The following is a 21,583-nucleotide window of genomic DNA, read 5'->3' on the forward strand; positions in this document are numbered from 1 at the left end:
CTTTAAAGACCTTTGAAGCAGACGTCATGACGTAAAAAGACGCAACATTTTGGTAGTTTGAGCTTTTTTCTGTTATGCAGGTAACACAGTTTAATGGTTAACAAGTTTTTCAGATATGTTAAATCAAAGCTGATTGCTGATTTAAAAACCCTGTCTTAGACTGTGCAAGTAACCCCACCACGCTAATATATTGTTTCATTCGACGCAAAACTCTTGCCTTTAGATACAATTTATGACAGATAACTTAAAACAAAGATAGTTTTAGAGAAAGACTAACAAATTAGCCCGTGAAAAATATCAGGGTGTGAAATTTGAGAAGTGCAATAATGTCCTACTATTGTCTTTACAGAGTCAGCAACACTTTTCATCATCATGGTAACCTGCAGCTGCTTTCTCAACCCCCTCCTCTCTCCTCCTCACATACACATGTGCATATACACAATCCATTAGGTGGTTAATGCAGCAACACTAAGGACTGATGTAATGCTCTAACCTTGGGATGAGTTACAAACCCCTACAATAGCATCCTCCTCTCACTGCCCTACAGCAGTGTAACCGACTCTCCATTGGATCTGAGAACGTTTGCCCACGTCAAAAGTATCAGGCCATAAGGTAAAGGTAAAGGTAGAGAGCTTTCTCCAGTAAAGGTAACAGGTATTTTTTTGTGTTGATCTGTAAAATTGTGCCAAAACCTGACAAACACAAAAACCCAACAATTCACAAACAAACTCAGTGTGGTTTGCAAATACAAAACATCATTCACAAACTGATTTCGTTTTGCAAATAAGACACATACCAATCAAACAAAGGACGGCACGCTTCAGAAACATTTACAACATGTTTTACCCATAGAAAGATACATTTCTTCAATTACAAAAAATGTCCTCTAAAACAAAACAAAAAAAAAGTTTTACAAGAAGAAAAAAACTCTCACGTGACTTTTAAAGCAATTTTACCATTGTCATGCAACTTTTGGCTAAAATTTTCCGCATTGCAGATCCACACACAAATATCCTGTTTTACACGTGACGGAAATTTTTTTGTCATCAAAGACGTGTGTAAAATGTGCTGTATTTGTTTGATATATACGTTACGTTCGTTTGTGAATGTATTTGTAAACCACACTAAGTTTGTTTGTGAATCACTGGGTGTGAATAAAACATGTTTTGTGTGTTTGTGAGGTTTTTGATTTAGAGTCCATAGACCTAATGCTCGAGGGTGTGCGGGTGCACTTTCTCACCGATGTGGTAAAGCCCGATCCAGTCTGTGGCATCCACCTCCTCCTTGATGTCCCAAGAAATAACTAGGTGGCCATGGCCTAGAGTTAGCTGGTACATTGAGGCTGTTAGAGAAGAGCGGCTTTCTGAAGTCACCAAATCTGTGTCGCTATTGGCTCGCTGCAGCCCCAACCCTGCGGCTTCGGGCTGGTTTCCTGATGAAAGAGGAGGCGGGGACGTGGGGGCAGTGGTGGATCCAGAGCTGGACGATCCAACCGATGCCTGCGCCGAAAGGCTGCGGAGATTGTCAGGTCCGATAGTGTATGGCCTAGAGTGAGGGGTGCGCCGGCGCACCGCCAGTAGGTGGTCTCGGGCGCTGCCATTTGGGGATGATGATGAGGATGAAGATGAGGCAGTGGCTGCTGTCGCCATTAGAACAGGGGAGCTCAAAAATGGAGGAGGTGAGAAACGAGGGAGTGAGGAGGACAGCTGGTGGTGGTTATGGTGGTGTTGGTGGTGTGAAACGTGGGACTGGGAATGAGGATGGCGATGATGATGATGATGATGATGATGGTGATGATGGTGAGGGGAGGATGGGGCAGAGGATGTGGAAGGTGAGGTTGGTTGGGGGCGGGGACGAGGGGGGAGGACGGCGGTTGCAAGGGAGGGTCGAATGGTGGAGGCCAAGAAGGAGAAGCCAAGGAAAGAAAACAAAAAGTGAGGGCGTTAATGGGGGTAACGCAAGAAAACAAAGTTTTACTTTAGCTTCAATAAGCTAATGAAACAAAACAGGAGGTTAAGGAAAAGTTAAAGAGGGTGGAACGAGCTTTGGGTTGGCTGAACCAAAGGAAAGGTCATTTCTATGGCCAACACTTTGGTGGTGCTAGTTCTAGCAATCTGTTGAGCAAGGCACTTCACAGTCCATTAATTTCACTCATCGTCATTGAAAAGCTCATAAAAAAAATTGAAGAAAACTTCATAAGTCGTTGGTATTAGCTGGGCATGTTGATATTGTCTCTCATATAACTGTATTTGAATGGTCCATTCTGACGACTGAAGAAGAATCAACACATATTAGTGTCTATGAAGTCCTCATAGAGATCATATCAAGTCAACACTTTGTCAATCCAAGTCCTCGTCACGACAGCTAATACGATGGATTTGGGAAATGGGCAAATAGAGAATCCCAGGGTAAAAAAAGACGAAGTGCAGTACAGAATCCTTTTGTCTGTCAGTCCAGGGAGGATAGGTTGAGGACAGGGTAATCCTTCGATCCACAGGGTAGAGAGGGGTCAAGGGAAGTGGAGACCTAGTCGAGAGGGAAACAGAAAAGGCAAAGTGAGTAAAAGGGAAAGGCAAGGAGAGTAACCAAAAGGTTATGTTCGGTATGTTATGGTAATGCTTGGGTACCGAAACAAGATGTGAAGGTTCACAGATATTTCAGTCGTTTTGAGTAGTAGCTGAGTTGAGGCAACGAGACATGTGAAAAAAAACAACTTCAAGTTCAGTTGCTACGAGAATCAAGCGATACTAGAATCAAGGACATAGCTAGGAAAGGGAAAATTTGCCATTCCTCGGTGGACCTCAGCTCTGGATAAGTGAACTCAACTGATAAATAATTTTTCAAAAGATACACAACCCTGTAGACAACCAATAACAAAAACCCCAAGTATTGTATAGGGCCTCCAATTTTTCTTTTCAAATTTTTCTCTAATCGGTCGTACCCAGTACTCATTTCCATAGTCTGGGGAGAGTGGCATTGAAGCTCGCCTAGAATTGTAAGAAAAAACATATTCTGCAATATATTGCAATATTTCATTGTGCGATAATTGTATCGATCCAAAAAACATCCAAATCGATTTTTTTAAATCATACTTTTTTAACAAAAAAAAACATTTCATGTCGCTAACACTAGTACAGCACGTAAAACACCGGTCACTAGGTGCTGGCAATGCTTTTTAGCTTTATTTTCATAGAACATACTTGGCACTTTAATAGATGTACTGTATGTGGTTAGTTTGTATGAAAAATAATTTACCAGAAACAGAATCTGTTGTAGAAGCTAAAGTTAAACTTTTTTTAAAAAAATGTAATTTACAGTTTGATAAACATACCACTTGTTTTTTATGTTAGTGCTTGAATTACAAATGGCTACCATTTACTTGTTCTCATAAGTTTTAAAAAATGAAATCATTTGAATGTCATGCAATTTTACACTTGAAAGGGTGAAATTTGTAATTATTGGTATTGATATCGCTATATATTTCTTCATACACCTGTGTTTTGATGTTAAACCAAGACTAGGGTTGGCTTTTCCTTCTGATTCCTCTATTATTTATTGGTCTCCATCTTCCCAATCCACTCCCTCTTTCTGTGAGCTGTTGTGCACCTACGCCTCTCTCTCCGTCAGCAGCAGAGCTCGTTTAGACGTCTCTGGGGACGACGAGGAGTGAGTGCACATCCGTTCTGTCTGAGAACATGAGAGAGAAGGTTTGAGAAGATGGGAAGGGGAGGGGGGGGGGAACGTGCAGGTATGGGTAGGTTTGATGTGGGGGCTGTTCTTTGCGAAAGCATTGTCTCCATGACAACTAAAGGAAGCTGGGTGACGGTGGAAAAGACTAAAACTTAACATGTTGTGTATGACCTTCACGTCAGTGGATATTTTTATCGCTTTATCTACCGATAACTTCCACAAGTCATCTTTTTAATTATTATTCTTCAGTAGTCACTAAACTAGTTACACCCTCCAGCCCCTGGTCCTGCACCACTCCCCGACCAGTAGCCTCTATGTTGACACATGCTAATATTTACTCCATAATCTGTCATGTTTGTGTTAATACAGTTGTTGTGTCACCTCTTGACAAATAACTTATATAAAGTAGTTACTTACTGGGAGCCCAGTTTAATTTACTGTAACTCCCAACTTCACATGTCACAGGTCCCCTACAAAGACGGACAAATATTTGTGTCCCTTGAAACTAATCAAAAACACACACGTGTCCTTGATCCAGCCACGGGATTAAAAGAGAGAACGGGGCAGAGGGATTTCATGCTGTCTCTAATCCAAAGCTTTACCGCACTGCTTCAACCAGCAGCTGGAGCCCCGCCTCCCTGTGGGGCGTCCATCCAGCTGCCCGACAAAAATCATCTCATCCCATTTAATAAGGAAGAACAAAAAAATGAATTTGTTTGACAGATTGAAACTTTCAGATAGCTCTTCCTCCATAATGAACCCCCGATACACCAAAAGTTGGTGATGAAGGTGCACCATTAAAAACTGTACCTTCAGTTTCTCTTTGTCATACACTTTCCAAAGAATTTACCACTAAAATATTAATATACACATGAAATAGGTCAAATAGGAGGATGTGTGTGTGCACTGTAGTAACAGGACTCACAACAAGCCCTACTGTAATCTAATCATTTAACATTCAGCTTGACATTTAGATAATAATAGCAAACCTGTGACCAAACCTTCTACTACCAGCACGCGCCTCACTGAAGGACTTTGACCTGACGCAGCCTACACACAAACACTCCATGTTAACTATAATAGTCACAAAGCTGCTAGCCGCACGCTAACCACCTGTCAGTAACTGCTTTCAAAGTCGCTGCAAGGAATTATCAAAGTCATAGTACTTTTATCAATGTTTCATTTCTTTTACTTTGTGTTTCAAATGCACATGGCTCCGTGCTAGCGGCTACGAGCTAAGCTACCCGTTAAACCGCAAACTAAACAAGAAGCTTAGCTTGTAGTTAAAGTGATGCTCAACCCAAATTACAAACACAGCTCAACTGAAAGACTATGATCTGTAACCTTTACATCATCTAAAGTGCATCAGGGTAACGGGTTGTGTGTTACTTTAAGCACCACATGCCTTAATGAGATTTGACACATTTTCTTGGTGAAAAGATGAAAAAATGGCACTTATATGTATAATTAGATATTTAAATTATGAGGTCTTTTAATCTCTCGCATTTAAGACTGTTTTTCAATGCATGTCGTGTACCTAGCTATAGCCTAGCTTACAAGCTAAGCTGGTAGCGCCAAAATATGGACAACACAATTATTCAAACACTCACTCTTTAAAAGTGCACATACTGTATGTTTTGACATATTTTGATTGGCAAAAATCTTACATTTTGCATTCTCACTGACATAAAAACTCTATATAGCCAAGCCAACATATGCATAATCAATCAGTAGAAGAAAAAGCGGTTGAAAATAATAAATTTTTAAGAAAGGCAAGGGCTTTTTAAGGGAAAACAAAAAAAAAAGTTGGATCTATTTGAAGTTATATACAAGCCTGTAAGGATAATATCTGTTCTCTGTGAATATAACAGCTTCAGAGCTGCTGCTGCTGGTTAGACTGGCTGACTAAATATATCCAGGCCCAGTGAAAACAGACTGAGGCAGTGAAATCAATACACGCCAGTACAGTGTGTGTATTTTCAAGTCCAACACACACAAGCTGAATTTGATTTGGTTCCACATTCATCCTTAAATAACTCTATTTTCATTAGATAACGCATAATTCAAAGAGTAAAGCATTGTATTTATTCCCTGAGAAACCCTCGCGCTGATATTACAGCAGGAACTGTTCCCGCACGGAAAAGATGAATAATAAATTATGCAAGAATCAGAGCTCTTTAAGAGCACGAGGCAAAAATAAAAGTGTGTGAAAAATACCAGAGGAGATTAAGTTATCCTAACTTTGAACTATCCTGCCATCTAATAACGCAAATTATCCTTACAACAGAAAGTCAAAACCAAGTGTTTCCAACCTTTTTCTTGACGTGACCCCATTTTTTTCATATTACAAACACAAATGTCTGACAATGTTAGTTTTATGCACAAATTCAGATCTTTTATACTGTTTTTTATTTGAACTAGACTTATATTGGATAAAATGAAAGTATAGAATACTCTGAGCTTTCTGCATCTTCCTGCACTGTATATCTATTTCTGCAATATTATGTCTTGTTTTTGCAAATATGCAAAATAGACAAATAAAAAATAGAAAAATTAAAAATACATTTTAATAAGTAATTTTATTTTGTTATCACTAGATATTTCAGGCGACCCCATTTTATTGTTCCGCACTGAGGTAAAATATTGGGGATCCCGGAAATTTAAAAAAGTATCGCAAAAAAGCCACACCTATAACTCTTAGCAAAATGTAAAAGCTTGTGACAGTTTTTGAAAATTCTAAATATAAGTACAGGAAATATGGATAAAAAAAAATATGTTTGGTTTATCCAAAATAAATATATTACAATTCTAACTTTCAACCTCTACATTTTTTAATCTCCAGTCAGAACAAAGCGTTTCACCTTTAATCTATGTAAAAACATAGAATATGTATTATTATATTCAAATGTATTCATAATCTATTTAATATTTATGAATATTAAATGTATTGATACAGTAGAGCTGTAAGAAAATCACAGTGCTGCAGCTCAAAGACAGTCATTTCAACAACTGAAATCTTGAACAGGAATTTATCCACACACACACACACACACACATGCACGCGCACATGCACGTGCACACAGAGTCCTGAAATAGCTGCAACATGATTGAAGAACAATGAGGCGGTCCCGTCAGAGGCAACAGTTTCCCGTCCCCAGGACATGCGTCACATTCCTCAGTGCCAGTGTGTGTTTCACTCATTCCCCAATACTTCCTAACTTAAGCCCTGGTACTGTATATACTGTAGTTCTACCATTTACTGAAGGCTCCATCTACAGCAGTGGTGTCAAACCTAACGCCCGTGGCTCAAATCTGGCCCACCGGAGCATTCAGCTTAACCCGCGAGAAGATTTTCCATAACAATATTTATTTAGGTGAATGGTGGAATTCACTTCCTGAAACAATAATAACAATATTGTTGTTTTTCAATTATTATATCTATATAAACAAAATCAGAAAAGGCATAGAATATACCCATACATCCATATTTTGGGACAATATCATACATTTACATTAATGTATCATAATAAATGAGTCGAAATTTAAAAATATGGTGGATTTCACCTTCTGAGGTAAGGAAATAGCTATATGACACGGGTATAAACAATTTTTTTTCTGTATTTTATCAATGCTAAAAATGTAGTATCGTAACATTATCGCCAGACCATTATCGTCTATTGTGAACGCAGTGTATCGTCCCACCCCTAGTAAATGGTAGCCACAATTAAAAAAATAATAATAATAGTAATAATAAATTAAGTACTAGCAACTCCTCCAAGGCTTAAACCATTAGCCACTGTTTGACAACCTGGACAGAAATTTGATTCAAGACTATTTTGTAGCTCTTGTTTTGGTAGAACTTTTGGACACAAAATATTTTTTCAAGTCAGTAATTCTCAACTTTTTCAACCCCCAAAATAAAGATTTCAGAGAGTGGGGACCCCCACTGTACCTGAAGGTGGTTGAACACAGACATGAACATTGAAGAACAGTCATGTGGAGACAGGACCATCTATAAGGGGGAATAAAGGGGAAAGATTTTTGGGGTCCATCCATAAAGTCAGTAAAATGATGGTCCATTGTTAAATGAATCTGTGATAACCACATTTATCTGAATAATATCCACTGTTATAGAGGAAGTTTAATATTTGTGCCATAGTATATAATCATCTTGAAGATGTGAATCCTTTTTTTTAATCCAATAAAAAAAAATCACTGATTAAAAGTGATGAAATGTGGTGGAAATGTTGGTGAAATGGGATTTGAAAAACCACAGAAATTGGTTAAAAGTTTGAAATTAGAGTGGCCAAAAACAAACAGAAAAAGTCGTAAAAAGGGTTCAAAGTATCAATATTGAAACAATTAGTAGGACTAATTAGTTTAAACTGGCAAATAATGGGCATAACAAATCGTAGATGTGGTTACATTGGCAAAAATAAGCATGAAATATGGTGAAAAGAGGTTAAAAGTGACAATAATGAATCAACATATGCAACATTAGGTGGGAAAAGTGGTGTAAATGGCGTATAAGTGCTGAAAAGGCATTTAAATACATTAAAGGAGCAAAAATATGGCAAGAAAAGGTGATGAAAACAGGTTGAAATATGGCAAGTTTGGTGTAGTTGCAGAAAAATAGTAAAAATAAGCAAAAATGGGCTGAAATTGTTGTTTCTTAAAGGCATCTGGTGACCCAGACCCAGTGTCTCACGACCCCAAATGGGGTTTTGACCCCAAGTATTGTGAACCCCTGTTCTAGAAAGCTGAAAATGTGTTGACATAACAACAAACCCAACTCTGTGATTATTTGTCTAATGTTGAGGGTCTGAGTCAGCATATGTGACGATAAACATCCAGAGATTACACAGAGGCTCAGATCCATGTGAAGCTATTAGGCAGGAAACAGCAGCAGATGATCTGTTCTGTTATTCTGGACTTGATCTGATTGTGTGATGACACTGTAGCACTGATTTAATTTACTATGCAAGCAGGTTGATCTATGTAGGAACTTACAAATCATCATCATCATCATCATCATAGTCTAATGCTGGCCAAGTGATGCTGGAGGACACATGCTATCATTGTCAGTGTTCCTATCAGGTCTATATCTGTCTGTAGGAGCCAGTGGACCACATCAAAGAATGACTTCATTATCATCATCATCAGTGGTACCAACCCATGGCTGTGCATGAAAAAAAAAAAAAAAAAAAAAAACAATAACAAAAAAACTGCTTGTATGTGTGTGTGTGTGAGAAGTGGGTTACATACCATTTGTTGTTAAGATCGGAGGTTGTCAAAAAATAAAAAGTGGCTCAATCATGGACGAGAGGCCCAGCCCCTACCGACCCTTTTTCATCCCCCCAAGCGGGGTCCGCAGCAGCGAATCGGGGCTGCAGCCCTGCAGCCTGTCGGTGTTCTCCAGCGGAAAGAAAGACAGAAACTCCCCGTGCTGTGGTTAGAAATATCCCGTCTCTACACACCGATCGGAGAGGCTTTCTCTCCGCTGATGCGTTGACTTCTCCGTGATCCTGCCAGGCAGGGAGAAAAGACGCGTTCATATCTTATTTATTTAGCCTCACACACGCCTCGGTGTCTCCGCTGCTTCGCTCCCCGTGAGACGACGCTTCCATTCCGGCGTGAGATCCACGCAGCCCCGGTGTCGGTCCGACATCCGGTTCCCATCTGAAGAACTGCCGAGAACTTTGTAATGGTTCAACACAGACAGGCCTTGTTGTTAGAGTCCATGGTGAGAGTAGAGCTCACCATCAAAATAACTGGGCTGACACCTCCCACATCCACCTCCCTTTGGACGGCAAAGACCCCCAAGCGGAGGTTGGGGGTCTTTCAGGGACCACGACACCCATTCACTGCTCTCCTTTGTAACCTGAGGGGTTTCATTATAAAAGAACATTTAGGGTTTTATTTTTTATTGTCATTGTGTATTTATTTATTTATTGTTTTTGTTTTACATTCATTTATAACGATAATTGTGTTATCTTTAGTTTTGTGTATGTATGACTAAATACCCATCAGGGTTTAAAAAGTTGAAAAAACATTAGCTTTAAAGCATATTATATTATTAGCTAATGATAACAGACAAAATATATGTATATTTTTTTAATGAAATAACTGTATTTGGAATACAGTTCTATCTTAATGTAGACTGCTACTAACTTTTATAATATTAGCATTAATAAATAAAATCTTATTAATTTCTGTCTTTATCCTGATGGGAAGCTAATAATTGAAAATTGTTAATGGAATTTGATAGGATTAAATGTCTATATCTTGTTCTAACATATCAATATTGATACTAAATATTAAATATATATATATAAACTAGTGGAATAATAAATAAACTAAGCAAAATTTTACAAACTCAAAACAATATTAAATTTTAAAAAAAAATATATATACACATGAATAAAGCACTGCACAAAATAATATATTTGTAGGAATACTTTAAGATAGGACAATATTCTCCCATGTGAAGTGTTATGATTGATTCTGTTTTTCATAATTTCATTTGTTCATTTTTTTATTCAATATTTGCACAAACAAAAAAAAAAATCCTAATTAATTTTTTTTTTCTTAAAGTTTATTTACAAAAATAAATCCAACTTTGTGATACAGTCATAGTCCCTTTAGCTCAGATGATGCAGTGTGTGTTAATGAGCTGTCGGGCCATCTCTATGTTTCCACTGGTTTTGTAGATGAGGGACAGGTTGAAAGCGATCTCCCTCTTCAGATCCACCTGGTCGTCATCGATGCCCTGCGGGGACCAAAGGTGTCGGCGGGTGGGGAGAGATGAGTTTACGTCACGGCCTTCGTAAATTCTTTGTTTTCTCACCTGCAGCTTCTGCGCGGGGATCGACAGCGCTTTCTGGTAATAGTGAATGGCCAGGTGTGTGAGGCCTATCTGGTGTAGAGCTCGGCCCACATTGTACATGCTCTCCTGACATACGCCGCGCAGCTCCACGTAGCGCCATAGGAAAGAGAAACCCTGGAATCAAACGCACGTTTCCTCAGAGAAGTTCCCTATGGCCCTCATTTCTCAATCTTGCGTGAAAATAGGTGCTAATCTGAGAGCACATTTTGTCGTACGACATGACCAACGTGTGATTCGTGAAACATTTGTATTTGACTAATCCAATGATCGGGTGTTGGTAAATGCGGCAGGTGAATTTGATCGTCATTAACTTCTGTTTTGGAGGCCCCGCCCACTGAGGTCTAACAAGAAATTACGCTTTTCCAAAATGAAAATCGGCATCTTCACATCTCAGGTGGAGCAAAACAAAGGTGTGTTTTTTGAACATGTGATAACTGGAATTAAAGAAACACATTTAAACGCTCTGTGGAAGACGATCAGCTGCTGAGCATGTGACGTCTGCCCCCCTGTGTGCGCTGCGAGCAACTTCACAACAGAGATCTTTTAGACACACACAGAGATATGACGTATATATCGACCTCAGTCTGCACACTTTACGCATTAACGCTTAAAAAAAGCCTTAAAAATAACTAAATGTTGTCCCTTGTCTGTGTTTATTACGACTTAAGCCAATTTCACCTATACAGTATACATACCTCAGTGATGTGCTGTAAGGAAGAAATAGGACCTTTTCACACTCAGATTTGTGTATTGTGATTAATAACAAAAGCCCATACCTGCAGCACAACCGTGTGTCGCTTAGCCACAAACTTCTGACACGCCATATGGAAGAAGGTGAGACCCACGCACAGGCTGTGCAGCGGGTTGTCGGGCTGAGTCCGGAGGGCCTGGACGTACTGACCTGTTACACACACACACATAAACTAAAACTCTTTGAGCCCATTCACCTGAACTGGAGCTTCATGCTTTAACAGCACGGCAGGTATCGAGGCTGGGGTCAAATTATAAACAGAAAAGGATGGACGTGTAGAAGCTGTATTAGCTATGCTAATTAGCTGGGTGAGGCTGCTGGAGCAGTTAAGACATGCCCAGTCTATAATAAAAAATTTTCAAAGAACAACCTATGCTATGCTATGCTATGCTATGCTATGCTATGCAGCTACTTACTACTCAATATAGTTCTTTATTCACAATTCAACCTACTTACCACAGATGGCAGAGTCCACAGATTCTAGTTTTTATAGGCGGGGCAGAGCAAACAGTGAGGCAGATGGTCCGATGATGTCACTGAATCAGTTCTCAGCCAATAGCAAAATTTGATTAATAGCTGGTTTCAACCCATAGAGGGCAGTCATTCTTATATTTTACAACAAAATATGCCTAAATTGAAATACTTTGACTAAATAGTTGGCCTAAAATCAATCAAAAACACTACTTAATACCCAAAACATTTGTTTTCAGCAGAAAAAAGTGATTTAAACTATTTAAAGCAACATGAATTCATGTTGGGTGTGGGATACATATGTATGTGTACGTATATATGCATATGTGCGTATCCATAAAATGAAGAGTCCGTCCTTAAGACTGCTCTACTGTAAAGTGTCTTGAGATACCATTGGATATGATTTGGCGCTATACAAATAAAAGATTGATTGATTGATTGATTGAACTAGTATTAATTTTTCTATTTAAAATGATTCTGTAGGGGTCTTTTGAATATTACGTTTTTAGGACCATTGGAGTTATTACTATGAAAGACTTTTACTGTTATGTTTAAGAACCCCTTACGTGACTCTTGTATTTTATTTATTCAATAAATCTAAAATCTACACTAAAATTCTGACTTTGAGAAAAGTATGCTACTTGGTTTGTAATTTTTCTCTTTGGCAAGAGTTCTATAACCACAAGTTAACAAAAAACACACACTGAAGCAAACCCCATTTGTGTATTTGAGTACCCAGGGCGTGTTTGAAGCTCCCGGACACCAGGGCGTTGTGCCCACAGAGGATGCACAGGGCGTAGTTTTCGGGATGTTTCAGCAACAGACGCAGACAGAAGCGATGGTGGCGCTGGTGGTGTGAGGTTATCGTTAGCTGCGAACATTAAACACAATTAGTAGAAAATTACATTGCAGTGTCTGTTACCGTTACACAAGTTCATACCTGATTGAAAACATTCCAGAGCTGAGGAACGTCCACGTTCTCCATCAGCAGAAGCCTGCACAGGGGAGCAGATAACGCTAAGCTAAGCTAAGCTCAGCTAAGAGGCAGCTATGTGCATTCGCTGAGCTGTGAGTCACCTGATGTAGTTGTAGGACTTGTAGTAGTTGCGGTCGAGTATGGTGGCAGAAAGGCCGAAGAACTCCAGCTCCTTCCGCCAGTGCTTGATGTCGTAGAATGAGTAGAACTCCATGGCCGACTCCACCAGCAGCTCGGCCTCGTGGTAACGCAGCACCTCGCATAGCGTTAGCACGCATGTCGCTAGCAGCTGCCACCAGTCCTCCTTGGACAGCACGCTAGTTCTACCTGAGCACAGAAGCACTGGTTGTACTGGACGACAACAAGCAGTTTCAATAAAAAACTAGTGGCAGGCTGGTGGTGTTAAAGGGATCCTCCACGGTCTTTTGTTTTACCAAAAAAGTTTAAAAACAGTACATTTGAAAGACTATTCTCAGGGTTTGTGTCTTCAAGAATCAGTGATTACTCGCTAACTTCAGCCACCAGAGCGTGTCAGCACATTGTTCAAGGGAGAATTAAGGTCCCTTAGGAGAGCTCTTCTTCTGCTTCATTGTCTATTACGAAACTGCAGTTAGAAATGTTGACCCTGCAATCGCAGATTCTTTTTTATTTTATTATTCCCTTTTGGTAAACAAAAGACGGTTATATCCGCATCTTTAACTTTTCCTGAATAATTTGAGCAACCAAACGCATCACAAGTCGGTATTTTGACCCAAAAAGCTGCTAAATGATCTGAAAAGCAGACTGAATGCTTCAATCTAATAGAAAACAATGGGATGTTTACAGACAGTGGGGCCATGTGATGTCATCAATCACGTGATTTAAAGTTGTTGGAACACAGGCTCATAATAATCTGTTTTGTTAGACATAAATGTTCTAAGTACATTTTAAATATTTTATACCAAACTTGTGAAAACAGTTTGGTAGAACAATAGCTTTAACAGAAGCTATTGTTCTTCCAAATGTTAGCATTAGCATTTTCGTGCACAGGTACTGGCTGACCACACAGGGTTTGGTAGGGTTGCTTCGAAACTCCCTGGTGAGAGGTTCTGTCTGACTTGGAGAGCAACACGAACATGCTCACAGCCTCTATTTATACCGCTGCTGAGGAGAACCCATGACATCATCGAGTTTGTTCTTACAGCGTTCTCACTTACATTTTCTCTCGAAATGCAATACGTCTTGGGTATAAAATCAATATGATTGCCAGGAATGGAACGCAGACGTCATATAATTTACAAGTAGAGCAAACACACGCACGCACTCACGCACCAGTGTTGACCTGGTAGGCGGTTTCATGGTCCGCGAGCTCTGGTTGGATGTTTTCGTCCTTCACCAGCCTCAGATGTGTCTCACCGTCAATGGTTCCTGAGCGCACGCACACTTTAGCTCGATGCATGGCCACCTGGAAAAAACACACACACACACTTTGATGCCCAACTCAGAGTTTTTCAATCACTGTGCCGTGGGAAATTATTCAATTTCACCTAATTGGTGAAAAAACATTTTTGAAAACTAATTAATTATTGTCTGCAAATATGCCATTGTGCTGTTGTGAGCCCCTCCCACTTCCCAAAGCGCAAAGACAATTATAATAATAATAATAATAATAATAATAATAATGGTATATTCATATATTACACATTAAATAAAAATAATAGAAAATTATAAAATGTAAAAAATACATCATATAAAATAAAACAATATTTAACAGAATAAAGTCTAATTGTAGTTCTCACCATATCTAATGTTTTTTTTTAAACTTACTTTTATCCCTCCTATGATGTGTATCAAGTATGCAAAAGATGAGTGATGATTTAAAAAAAAACACTTTAATAACAATGACTGCATAATGTTTATTGCACTTTTTATTTAAAAAAAGAAATATGAACGATCATAATATAGTTTTTGTTAATTTGATTTCTATTAAAACATTTATAGGAATGACTGCAGATTGCTAATTGCACTTTTTATTAGAAAGAAGAAAGATCATGAAAACTGTTTTTCTTATTGTTTATTTGATTCCTACTTATAACACTTTGATAAGAATGACTGTATATTGGCTACAAAAGGCAACATTTTCAGTTGCTGGTGTGCCTTGAGATTTTTTTTCATTGAAAAAATGTACCTTGGTTCAAAAAAGGTTGAAAAACACTGGCCTCACTATTCATTCATGCATTAAAGGGCGTGCACGTGGGTTCACCTTTAGCAGCATGGAAATCATGGTGATGGTGGCGTCCAGGTAGTCCTGGACGAGCCCGTGAGCCTTCAGCAGCGTGGAGCGATGCAGCAGCAGCTTTAACTCCTACAAAAACACACGTGTGATCACACACGACTCACAAAACCACATAAAAGCCACAATCCAGTGAATTCCATTTGCCTTCTGTGCAGCCGAGGAATCCTGTGCCAGCGTCTCGCTGTCATACATGGAGTCCAGGGCCTTCAGGGCGTGGTCCATGCGGCCCAGCTGTTGCTGCAGGGTGGCCAGGGACAGTCGGGCTTCCAGGTGCTGAGGGGCCATCTCCACCACCTTGGTGTAGCTCTCTGCTGCTGCCTCCACATGGCCCAGAGCCTTCAGACACTCTGCAAACAGGAAGTGGGAAAGTTAGCCTACACATACTTCAGCACTACAATGTTTTATTAAAGAAGAACAGCCAAAAAAGATCAAAATTCTGCTCCTTAAATTATAAACACATTGCTATCGAGACGTTATAATTTGTGACTAATGCACTATTTACTCATTTCTCTTCAAATCATGTCCATTTCTACACAAAGACTGAAATGATTAATCAATGTCATAATATGAACGTAAATGGACTCCATTTGGCTTTTAATGTTATTGATTTTTGAACTGCTGTTGCTTTTTCCTCTTAATTACTTCTTCAGAACTAACTGTTAGTATGAATCCAACTAGCAAACTCAAGATAATTGAACTTAAACCTAGAGACCATCATTACGTGTGAAATCTTTCCTTCTTTACCTGCGTGTCTCAGCCACACAACAGCCAAGTTGAACTTTTGGGAAATGATGAGCGCCGACAGCAGAGGCAGAGCCGATAAGTACTCGCCCACCTCCAGGTAAGCCTCGGCTACATCCAGGTACAGGTCACCGATCTCCTCTGCGCTCTGCTCCATCAGTGCGGTGACCAGGCTCTGGAAAACAAAAGGTTTGCACCTCAGCTTTGGAACGCAAAGGTTCTCTGTGTCCAAAACCAGTTCCTGGTTACCTCCACGGGTGTGAAGAAATGCAGGTGTATGAGGCAGAGGATGAGCTTGGTCTTTAGATCCACGGGGACGCTGTCGGGTACCTGCACACCAATGATTTCACCTGGACACACACACACAGCTTAGATTAATGTTATCGCGACCGTGGCTCAGGTGGTAGTGGGTCGTCTTCTGATCGAGAGGTTGGGGGTTCAATCCCAGTACCTGACTATGTGTCGAAGTGTCCTTGGGCAAGACACTGAACCCTAAGTTGCTCCCAGTGGTCGACTAGCCTTGCATGGCAGTCCTGTCCCACTGGTGTGTGAATGTGAGAGTGAATGGGTGAATGAGCTGATGTGTAAAGCGCTTTGAGACTGCTTCAGTGTGGTGATAAAGCTCTATATAAATCAAGTCCATTTATCTGTTTTTATTTCAGGTGACTTCAAGTGGTGCTTTGACATCACCTTTCTCCATGTCTGGAACGGCCTCAGAGGTGCTTTCACCTCCTTCACTCTCCACAGGTCGGGCCTGCACCGGCGTCTCAGAGTCCACTGTTCTACAGTCCAGAACCACACCTGAAAACCGGACTAGAACCTGGAGATCCAGACATGAAGAATCCCAGCAAGTTTGTTTTGTTTTCTTTTTGAATAATGTGTTAACATTTCATTTATTGAGACAACTTCTTTTTCAGGAAATTTTCTTTGATCTCCTGATATGTTTTGATTGCCACCTGTCAAAGTAAATTCCCTGAAAAAAGTTGTCTGCATAAATGAAATGTAAACACATTAAACCAGACATGAAGATGTGACGCGCTCGCACACACACGCACCTGAAGTGCTTTCCAGTGCTGGCGACTGGCGACGTGCAGCTCAGCAGCCATGTTGATGAAGTCATCGCTGACCAGGGTCGGGTGTCGTCCCAGAGCTTCTTCGATCACGTTCAAGGCGGCGGGCACGTCGTTGCTCTCGTAGTAACTTCTGAAATGGAGCACAGACACACACAGGTGATAAAGCAGCTACGGCAGATATGGTGGCCAGCGTGGGATCCGTGTGCCGTACTTGGCCATGTCTTTGGAAAGCTGCATGAAGTGCTCGCCCTCCTCCCGGGGCAGCAGTGACAGGATCTTGCGGTAGCCGTCCATGCACTGGCGCTGCTCGCCCAGACGCATCTGCAGGCTGCAGCGCTCCCACAGGTAGCGCACGTTGGTGGGATCGTACCGGATCGCTGTGGAAAACAAGCAGAATCTGGAACTATCCTTGGGAGAAAGTGGCTTTAGTGTGCGTATATGTGTATGTATGTGTGTAACCTTTGGTGTAGCAGATGATGGCTTGTCGGATGTTGTCCTGCTCTAGAGACATCTCAGCCAGCCTGATCCACTCCTCACAGTCGGACGGGTTGAGGTGGGCAGCGATTAAAGCGAACTGCAGCGCTTTGTCCACGTCTTCGTCGTCCTCGTAGATCATTGCCAGGGTGGAGAACGGCTCATAGGCCAAAGGGGCTACAGCGCCAGGGTCGGAAATTAGCGAACGCCCTCAAACTAGCTAGGAATGTCCCCAAAAAAAAACAAACTTGCCCCCAAGTTTTTGTCAACAACTTAGTATTCTCCAGACATAATGTATATATAAATGTCTTCAGAAACTGTAGGTATATTAAACTTCAGTTTGTTTTCAAGGTTTTCTTGTGTCTAATATCTACAGGCTGTTAAAAGCTAAATAAACCTGTAGTTTCCTTACATCTTTTTTCTGTATTAGCATACTTCTCTGAAAAAGAAAGGGTGAGCATTTCCTTTATTTGCATTGTGCATTTAATCTATAAAAAAACCAAAGCTCCAACTATGTTTTTTCCCATGGCCCCCAATCATTTTTAAAAAAGCCCCCATTTTTTAGACTACAGGGGCCAAAATGACCTGTCATACACAGTATTTACTTTATCAATGTTTCTACAATGGTTTCTATGGGTTTTTGTTGTAAGAGACGTGCTAGAAAGGCTTTCTCACCGAATCATTTCTATTAAGGCTCACATTAAAGTGTTGCCATGACAACATACTACAAACATGTAAGTGAAAATTTTGCCAACTACTGCATTTTATAGCGGGCTTTTAACAGGGACGATAATATGGTACAGAAGCAGAAAAGGGACATTTTTTGGGGGGCAAATCAAGATTAAAGTAAAAATTTTGAAAATAAATTTATAATACAATATTATGATGAGAGTCGATGGTTTGCTAATGAAGTCAAATGAGTGACACACTATTTTCAAAAAGAAATGTTTTATCATAATATTGTATTACGACTGTGATTTATTCTCGAAATTTCTTAAACTATTTTCTCCATCATAATTGGCCCTAATCTACTACCGTAACATGGTTATAGGTCTTAATAATGTTGAAATCAGAAATGACATCACTACTGTATGTTTTCTCTGAGTGATGTAATATGTAGGAGCTTAAAGTGGGCGGGGCTCCTACGTGTGACGCACCCTGTCTGATGATCTCCATACACATCAGGATGGCAGCCTCTTTCTCTCCACGGGCGTAGCGGATGTTGGCCTCCCCCATGAGGCCCCTTAGAGCCCGGGGCAATTTGCTGCCTTGGCGACGCCCCTGTAAACACCCAACACGTCATCATTAAATCATTAAATCCACGTCAGAGGTGGATGGAGGATGTTTGTATTCCTGCTCACCCGCATCATTTTCTTGCTTTCTCGGTCCAGCTCCATCTCCAGCGCAAACACGTCTCCCACCGTCACATCCCCTTCTTCTGCTTCTTCCTCTTCATCCTCATCTTCGTCGTCGTCTTTTTCTCTGTCCTTCAACTTCTTCTTCGTCTTTCCTTCTCGTTTCCCCCGTCGCTTTTTTCCTGCCAGTTTGACCTTCTTCTCCTCATTCCCTTCCACTACGTAGTCTTCATCATCTTTATCGTCAACATAGCTTAAAGTGTCCTCTTCCTTCTCCTCGTCCTCTTCCTCCGAAGATGGAGTTTGAGGGCGTTCCCCCAACATGGAGGCGAAGGCTAGTTGCACTCCGGGGCTGATGCCGTCGTCTGTAAAGAGTAAATTATGGTTTATACTCGAGTATAGTGAGGATTGTTCACCATGACGATAGACTTTAGTCGTACCTGATTGTACCGGCTGCTGTTCAGAGGTGGAGGGCTGAGCGTCATCCTCCACGATGTCAGCCCCGCCTCCTTCCTCCTGATAACAGACCAATCAAATTTACAAACATTGTAATGATCCTGACCTTAAACACATGGCGGGTTCTTTAAACCTACCTGAAAAGTGTCTTTAATTTACTATTATATTTTATATTACTAAGAATATTAGTATTACTGGACAGTTAAAATCCTCCAGTGTCCATACCGCTGCTGAAAAATGTTTTTGTACATATAGTTTATTATTAACCATAGTAATATACATATCTCATAACTCACTCATTGGTTTATTGTATATTGTTAAAATATTTAGTTGATATATAAACTGTAACAATTACAATTCCCATTAAATTTGAATTCTTTACAGGCGAAAAATGGGCTTTGACCCTAAAAGGCCACCGTAGGAACCTAAGGCCTTAGCAAAATGTGTCAAAAACCAACATTTTATAGTATTTTATGTTTAGGTTACTTAAAACTGTACTATTTGAATTTAATTATTAAAAATTAAGATTTTAAAAGTGTCGTTAAAAGCAAAAAATAAATTAAAAATATCTCGTCTCGTGAACATTAATGTCAACTAGTATCGAGTATTGCGTTTTACCTGCTTTTTTTTTTTTTTTTTTTAATCAAAGAGTAACAGACTTGGTTTAAATATGATGTTTAAAGATGTAAAGTTGAAATAAAATCCAACCTTTGTTTCCGACTGGTCTCGTCTTCGGTCAAACTCTTCGAAGGTAATTCTACCTTCAAGGTAGTCCAGGAGCTCCGCGCTGAAGGCAGACATGTTGCTTTTTCTGACGTTGACCGACTAAAGTCACTAAGATACACTTTGCATCCTGTTACTGCTGTTAAAAGAGCACAAAGAAGCACTAAAGTAACAATAAATACTCATGCTTTTATGCCTATGAAGGAACGAGTCTTTCTTCTTCGCTGTGAGATTTTAGGCAGTTGGTAAACAAGTTGTTGCGTTATCGCCACCCACTGGCCGCTAATGATAACTGCTACGTGTTTATATAAGAGCCCACTCAAATGAATATATTAAAATAAAAAATAAAAGAACTAATAAAAATTAATTTCAGATAAATTCAGAGTGAATACAATTATATATTTAAAATAGAAATAGTCTATTATTTGTTCGAGAAAAAAAACTATAAACAGTTGACAAAATAAAATGTATACACTATAGTAAAAGTCACTTAACAAAATAAGATAATATAGCAATACATATTAACAAAGCAGATTAGGCACAAGATATCTATTGATATACTGTATATACTTTTAAAAACAGAGACCTCTAGTAGTCTATTATTATTTTTCAAGGATTTGCAATGTAGAGTAGTTCAAATAATGTGCCCTTGATTTTTCATTATAATAATATAATAATAATATACATTAGTTATCAATTTTTTTTTTTTTTTGAGCCCCCTTTGAAGAATAAAACATTTTCAGGGCTACAAATTACAATAAAATATAGGTAAAAAATGTAAGTTGTGCAGAAAAAGAAAAAAAAAAAAAAAAAACTCATTAAACAAATGTGTAATTACATATTTTAGAACAGTAATAATAAATATTGTAGAAAAAATACAAATTGCGTCGTCCCCCTTTTATGAGGTCACGCCCCACACTATGAGAAAGTAAACAATGACACTATGACAAAACTGTGGGTTTCATTCTTTAATTCTTTGTTTTTTCACACTGATCATACTTCACCGTTGTACATTTAGAAGACTGAGATCCACAACATATCAAAAGTAGCCTAAATGATGAAAAATAGAGTTAAGAAAATAAGATCACTAACTATAAGACATCAAATCAATTCTCTCATGGAGAAATATGGTTCACTGTTACCATGACAACAGTTACAGTACAAAGATCCATAGATTAGAGGCTGTAACATCTAGAATGTTCTCATATTGATGAATCATCATTAAATGACGAGGGGAGGAGGGGTGGTATGTTCTTCTGACGAGGGTTTCTCCCCAAGCCTGCCGACGTGCCTTACAGCCAGGGCAGGTGGGAGGGTTTAACACCTACAGCCCTTAATACACGTGGAACACAGTCACCCACGACACCGAGTGGTTTTTAATCTATGGCAGAATGGGCACTTTGATGGCTGATCACACAGGGGGTGGATAAGGCACGCACGCACAACAAAGCCTCACTAACATGGTGCAGAATCCAAAATATCATCACGTCATCAATGAAGTGTTATGTTGAAAAGCTGTTGATGCTTTAACTTTTTTTTTACTATTTATTTATCTTTGCTTTTTAATGTTTAAATTCTAAACTCTCACCAACGCCCAAACTTAATCCAAAGTTTAATTAAATAATGTATTTATTTATTTATCTAGTTTCCCACGGGTTTTGCTTTTTTGCTGGAAACCGTCAGTTTTGTAATTGTATCGTTAAACTGTAAAT

General features: G+C 39.5%; 2 protein-coding genes across 7 annotated transcripts in view; both read right to left on the reverse strand.

Moving 5' to 3' along the window:
• hecw2b (HECT, C2 and WW domain containing E3 ubiquitin protein ligase 2b) overlaps window positions 1-9,501 on the reverse strand; it is a 32,782-nt gene extending 23,281 nt beyond the window's left edge. For 4 of the 5 annotated variants that reach the window (XM_028464789.1, XM_028464807.1, XM_028464798.1 and 1 more), the window contains exons 1-2: window positions 8,956-9,501; window positions 1,241-2,526 (exon numbers count right to left, since the gene is read on the reverse strand). In XM_028464789.1, coding sequence (XP_028320590.1) covers window positions 1,241-1,649 — 409 coding nt within the window. In that variant the 5' untranslated portion in view covers window positions 1,650-2,526; window positions 8,956-9,501. Of the gene's footprint in view, window positions 1-1,240; window positions 2,527-3,493; window positions 3,688-8,955 lie in introns of all 5 variants that reach the window. The other variant, XM_028464781.1, reaches the window with a different exon arrangement.
• An 818-nt stretch (window positions 9,502-10,319) lies between these two features.
• On the reverse strand, window positions 10,320-20,133 carry gtf3c3 (general transcription factor IIIC, polypeptide 3). 2 transcript variants are annotated; one of them, XM_028465025.1, is made up of 19 exons: window positions 19,857-20,133; window positions 19,133-19,208; window positions 18,699-19,057; window positions 18,495-18,618; window positions 17,323-17,514; window positions 17,075-17,240; window positions 16,846-16,993; window positions 16,481-16,610; window positions 16,040-16,140; window positions 15,794-15,965; window positions 15,194-15,396; window positions 15,017-15,118; window positions 14,086-14,218; window positions 12,876-13,101; window positions 12,739-12,793; window positions 12,534-12,669; window positions 11,353-11,477; window positions 10,538-10,690; window positions 10,320-10,459 (listed from the first exon to the last, which is right to left on the reverse strand). In XM_028465025.1, the coding sequence occupies exons 1-19, from the start codon at window positions 19,947-19,949 to the stop codon at window positions 10,337-10,339; spliced, it is 2,817 nt and encodes a 938-aa protein (XP_028320826.1). In that variant the 5' UTR covers window positions 19,950-20,133; the 3' UTR covers window positions 10,320-10,336. The 2 variants fall into 2 exon arrangements, with proteins under 2 accessions (XP_028320826.1, XP_028320820.1); XM_028465019.1 differs by having other exon boundaries at window positions 10,322-10,690.
• Window positions 20,134-21,583: the final 1,450 nt, after the last annotated feature.

This window comes from Gouania willdenowi, chromosome 2 (assembly GCF_900634775.1).
Source record: "Gouania willdenowi chromosome 2, fGouWil2.1, whole genome shotgun sequence".
Taxonomy (NCBI): Eukaryota; Metazoa; Chordata; class Actinopteri; order Blenniiformes; family Gobiesocidae; genus Gouania; species Gouania willdenowi.

Excerpts from the sequence above, each read along its gene's own strand:
- gtf3c3 (XM_028465019.1), bottom strand. The coding sequence starts at position 19,949 with ATGTCTGCCTTCAGCGCGGAGCTCCTGGACTACCTTGAAGGTAGAATT. Across the intron at positions 18,619-18,698 it reads AAAGCAAGAAAATGATGCGG|GGGCGTCGCCAAGGCAGCAA; the intron begins GTGAGCAGGAAT and ends GGGTGTTTACAG. Across the intron at positions 16,611-16,845 it reads AGCACTGGAAAGCACTTCAG|GTTCTAGTCCGGTTTTCAGG; the intron begins GTGCGTGTGTGT and ends CTGGATCTCCAG.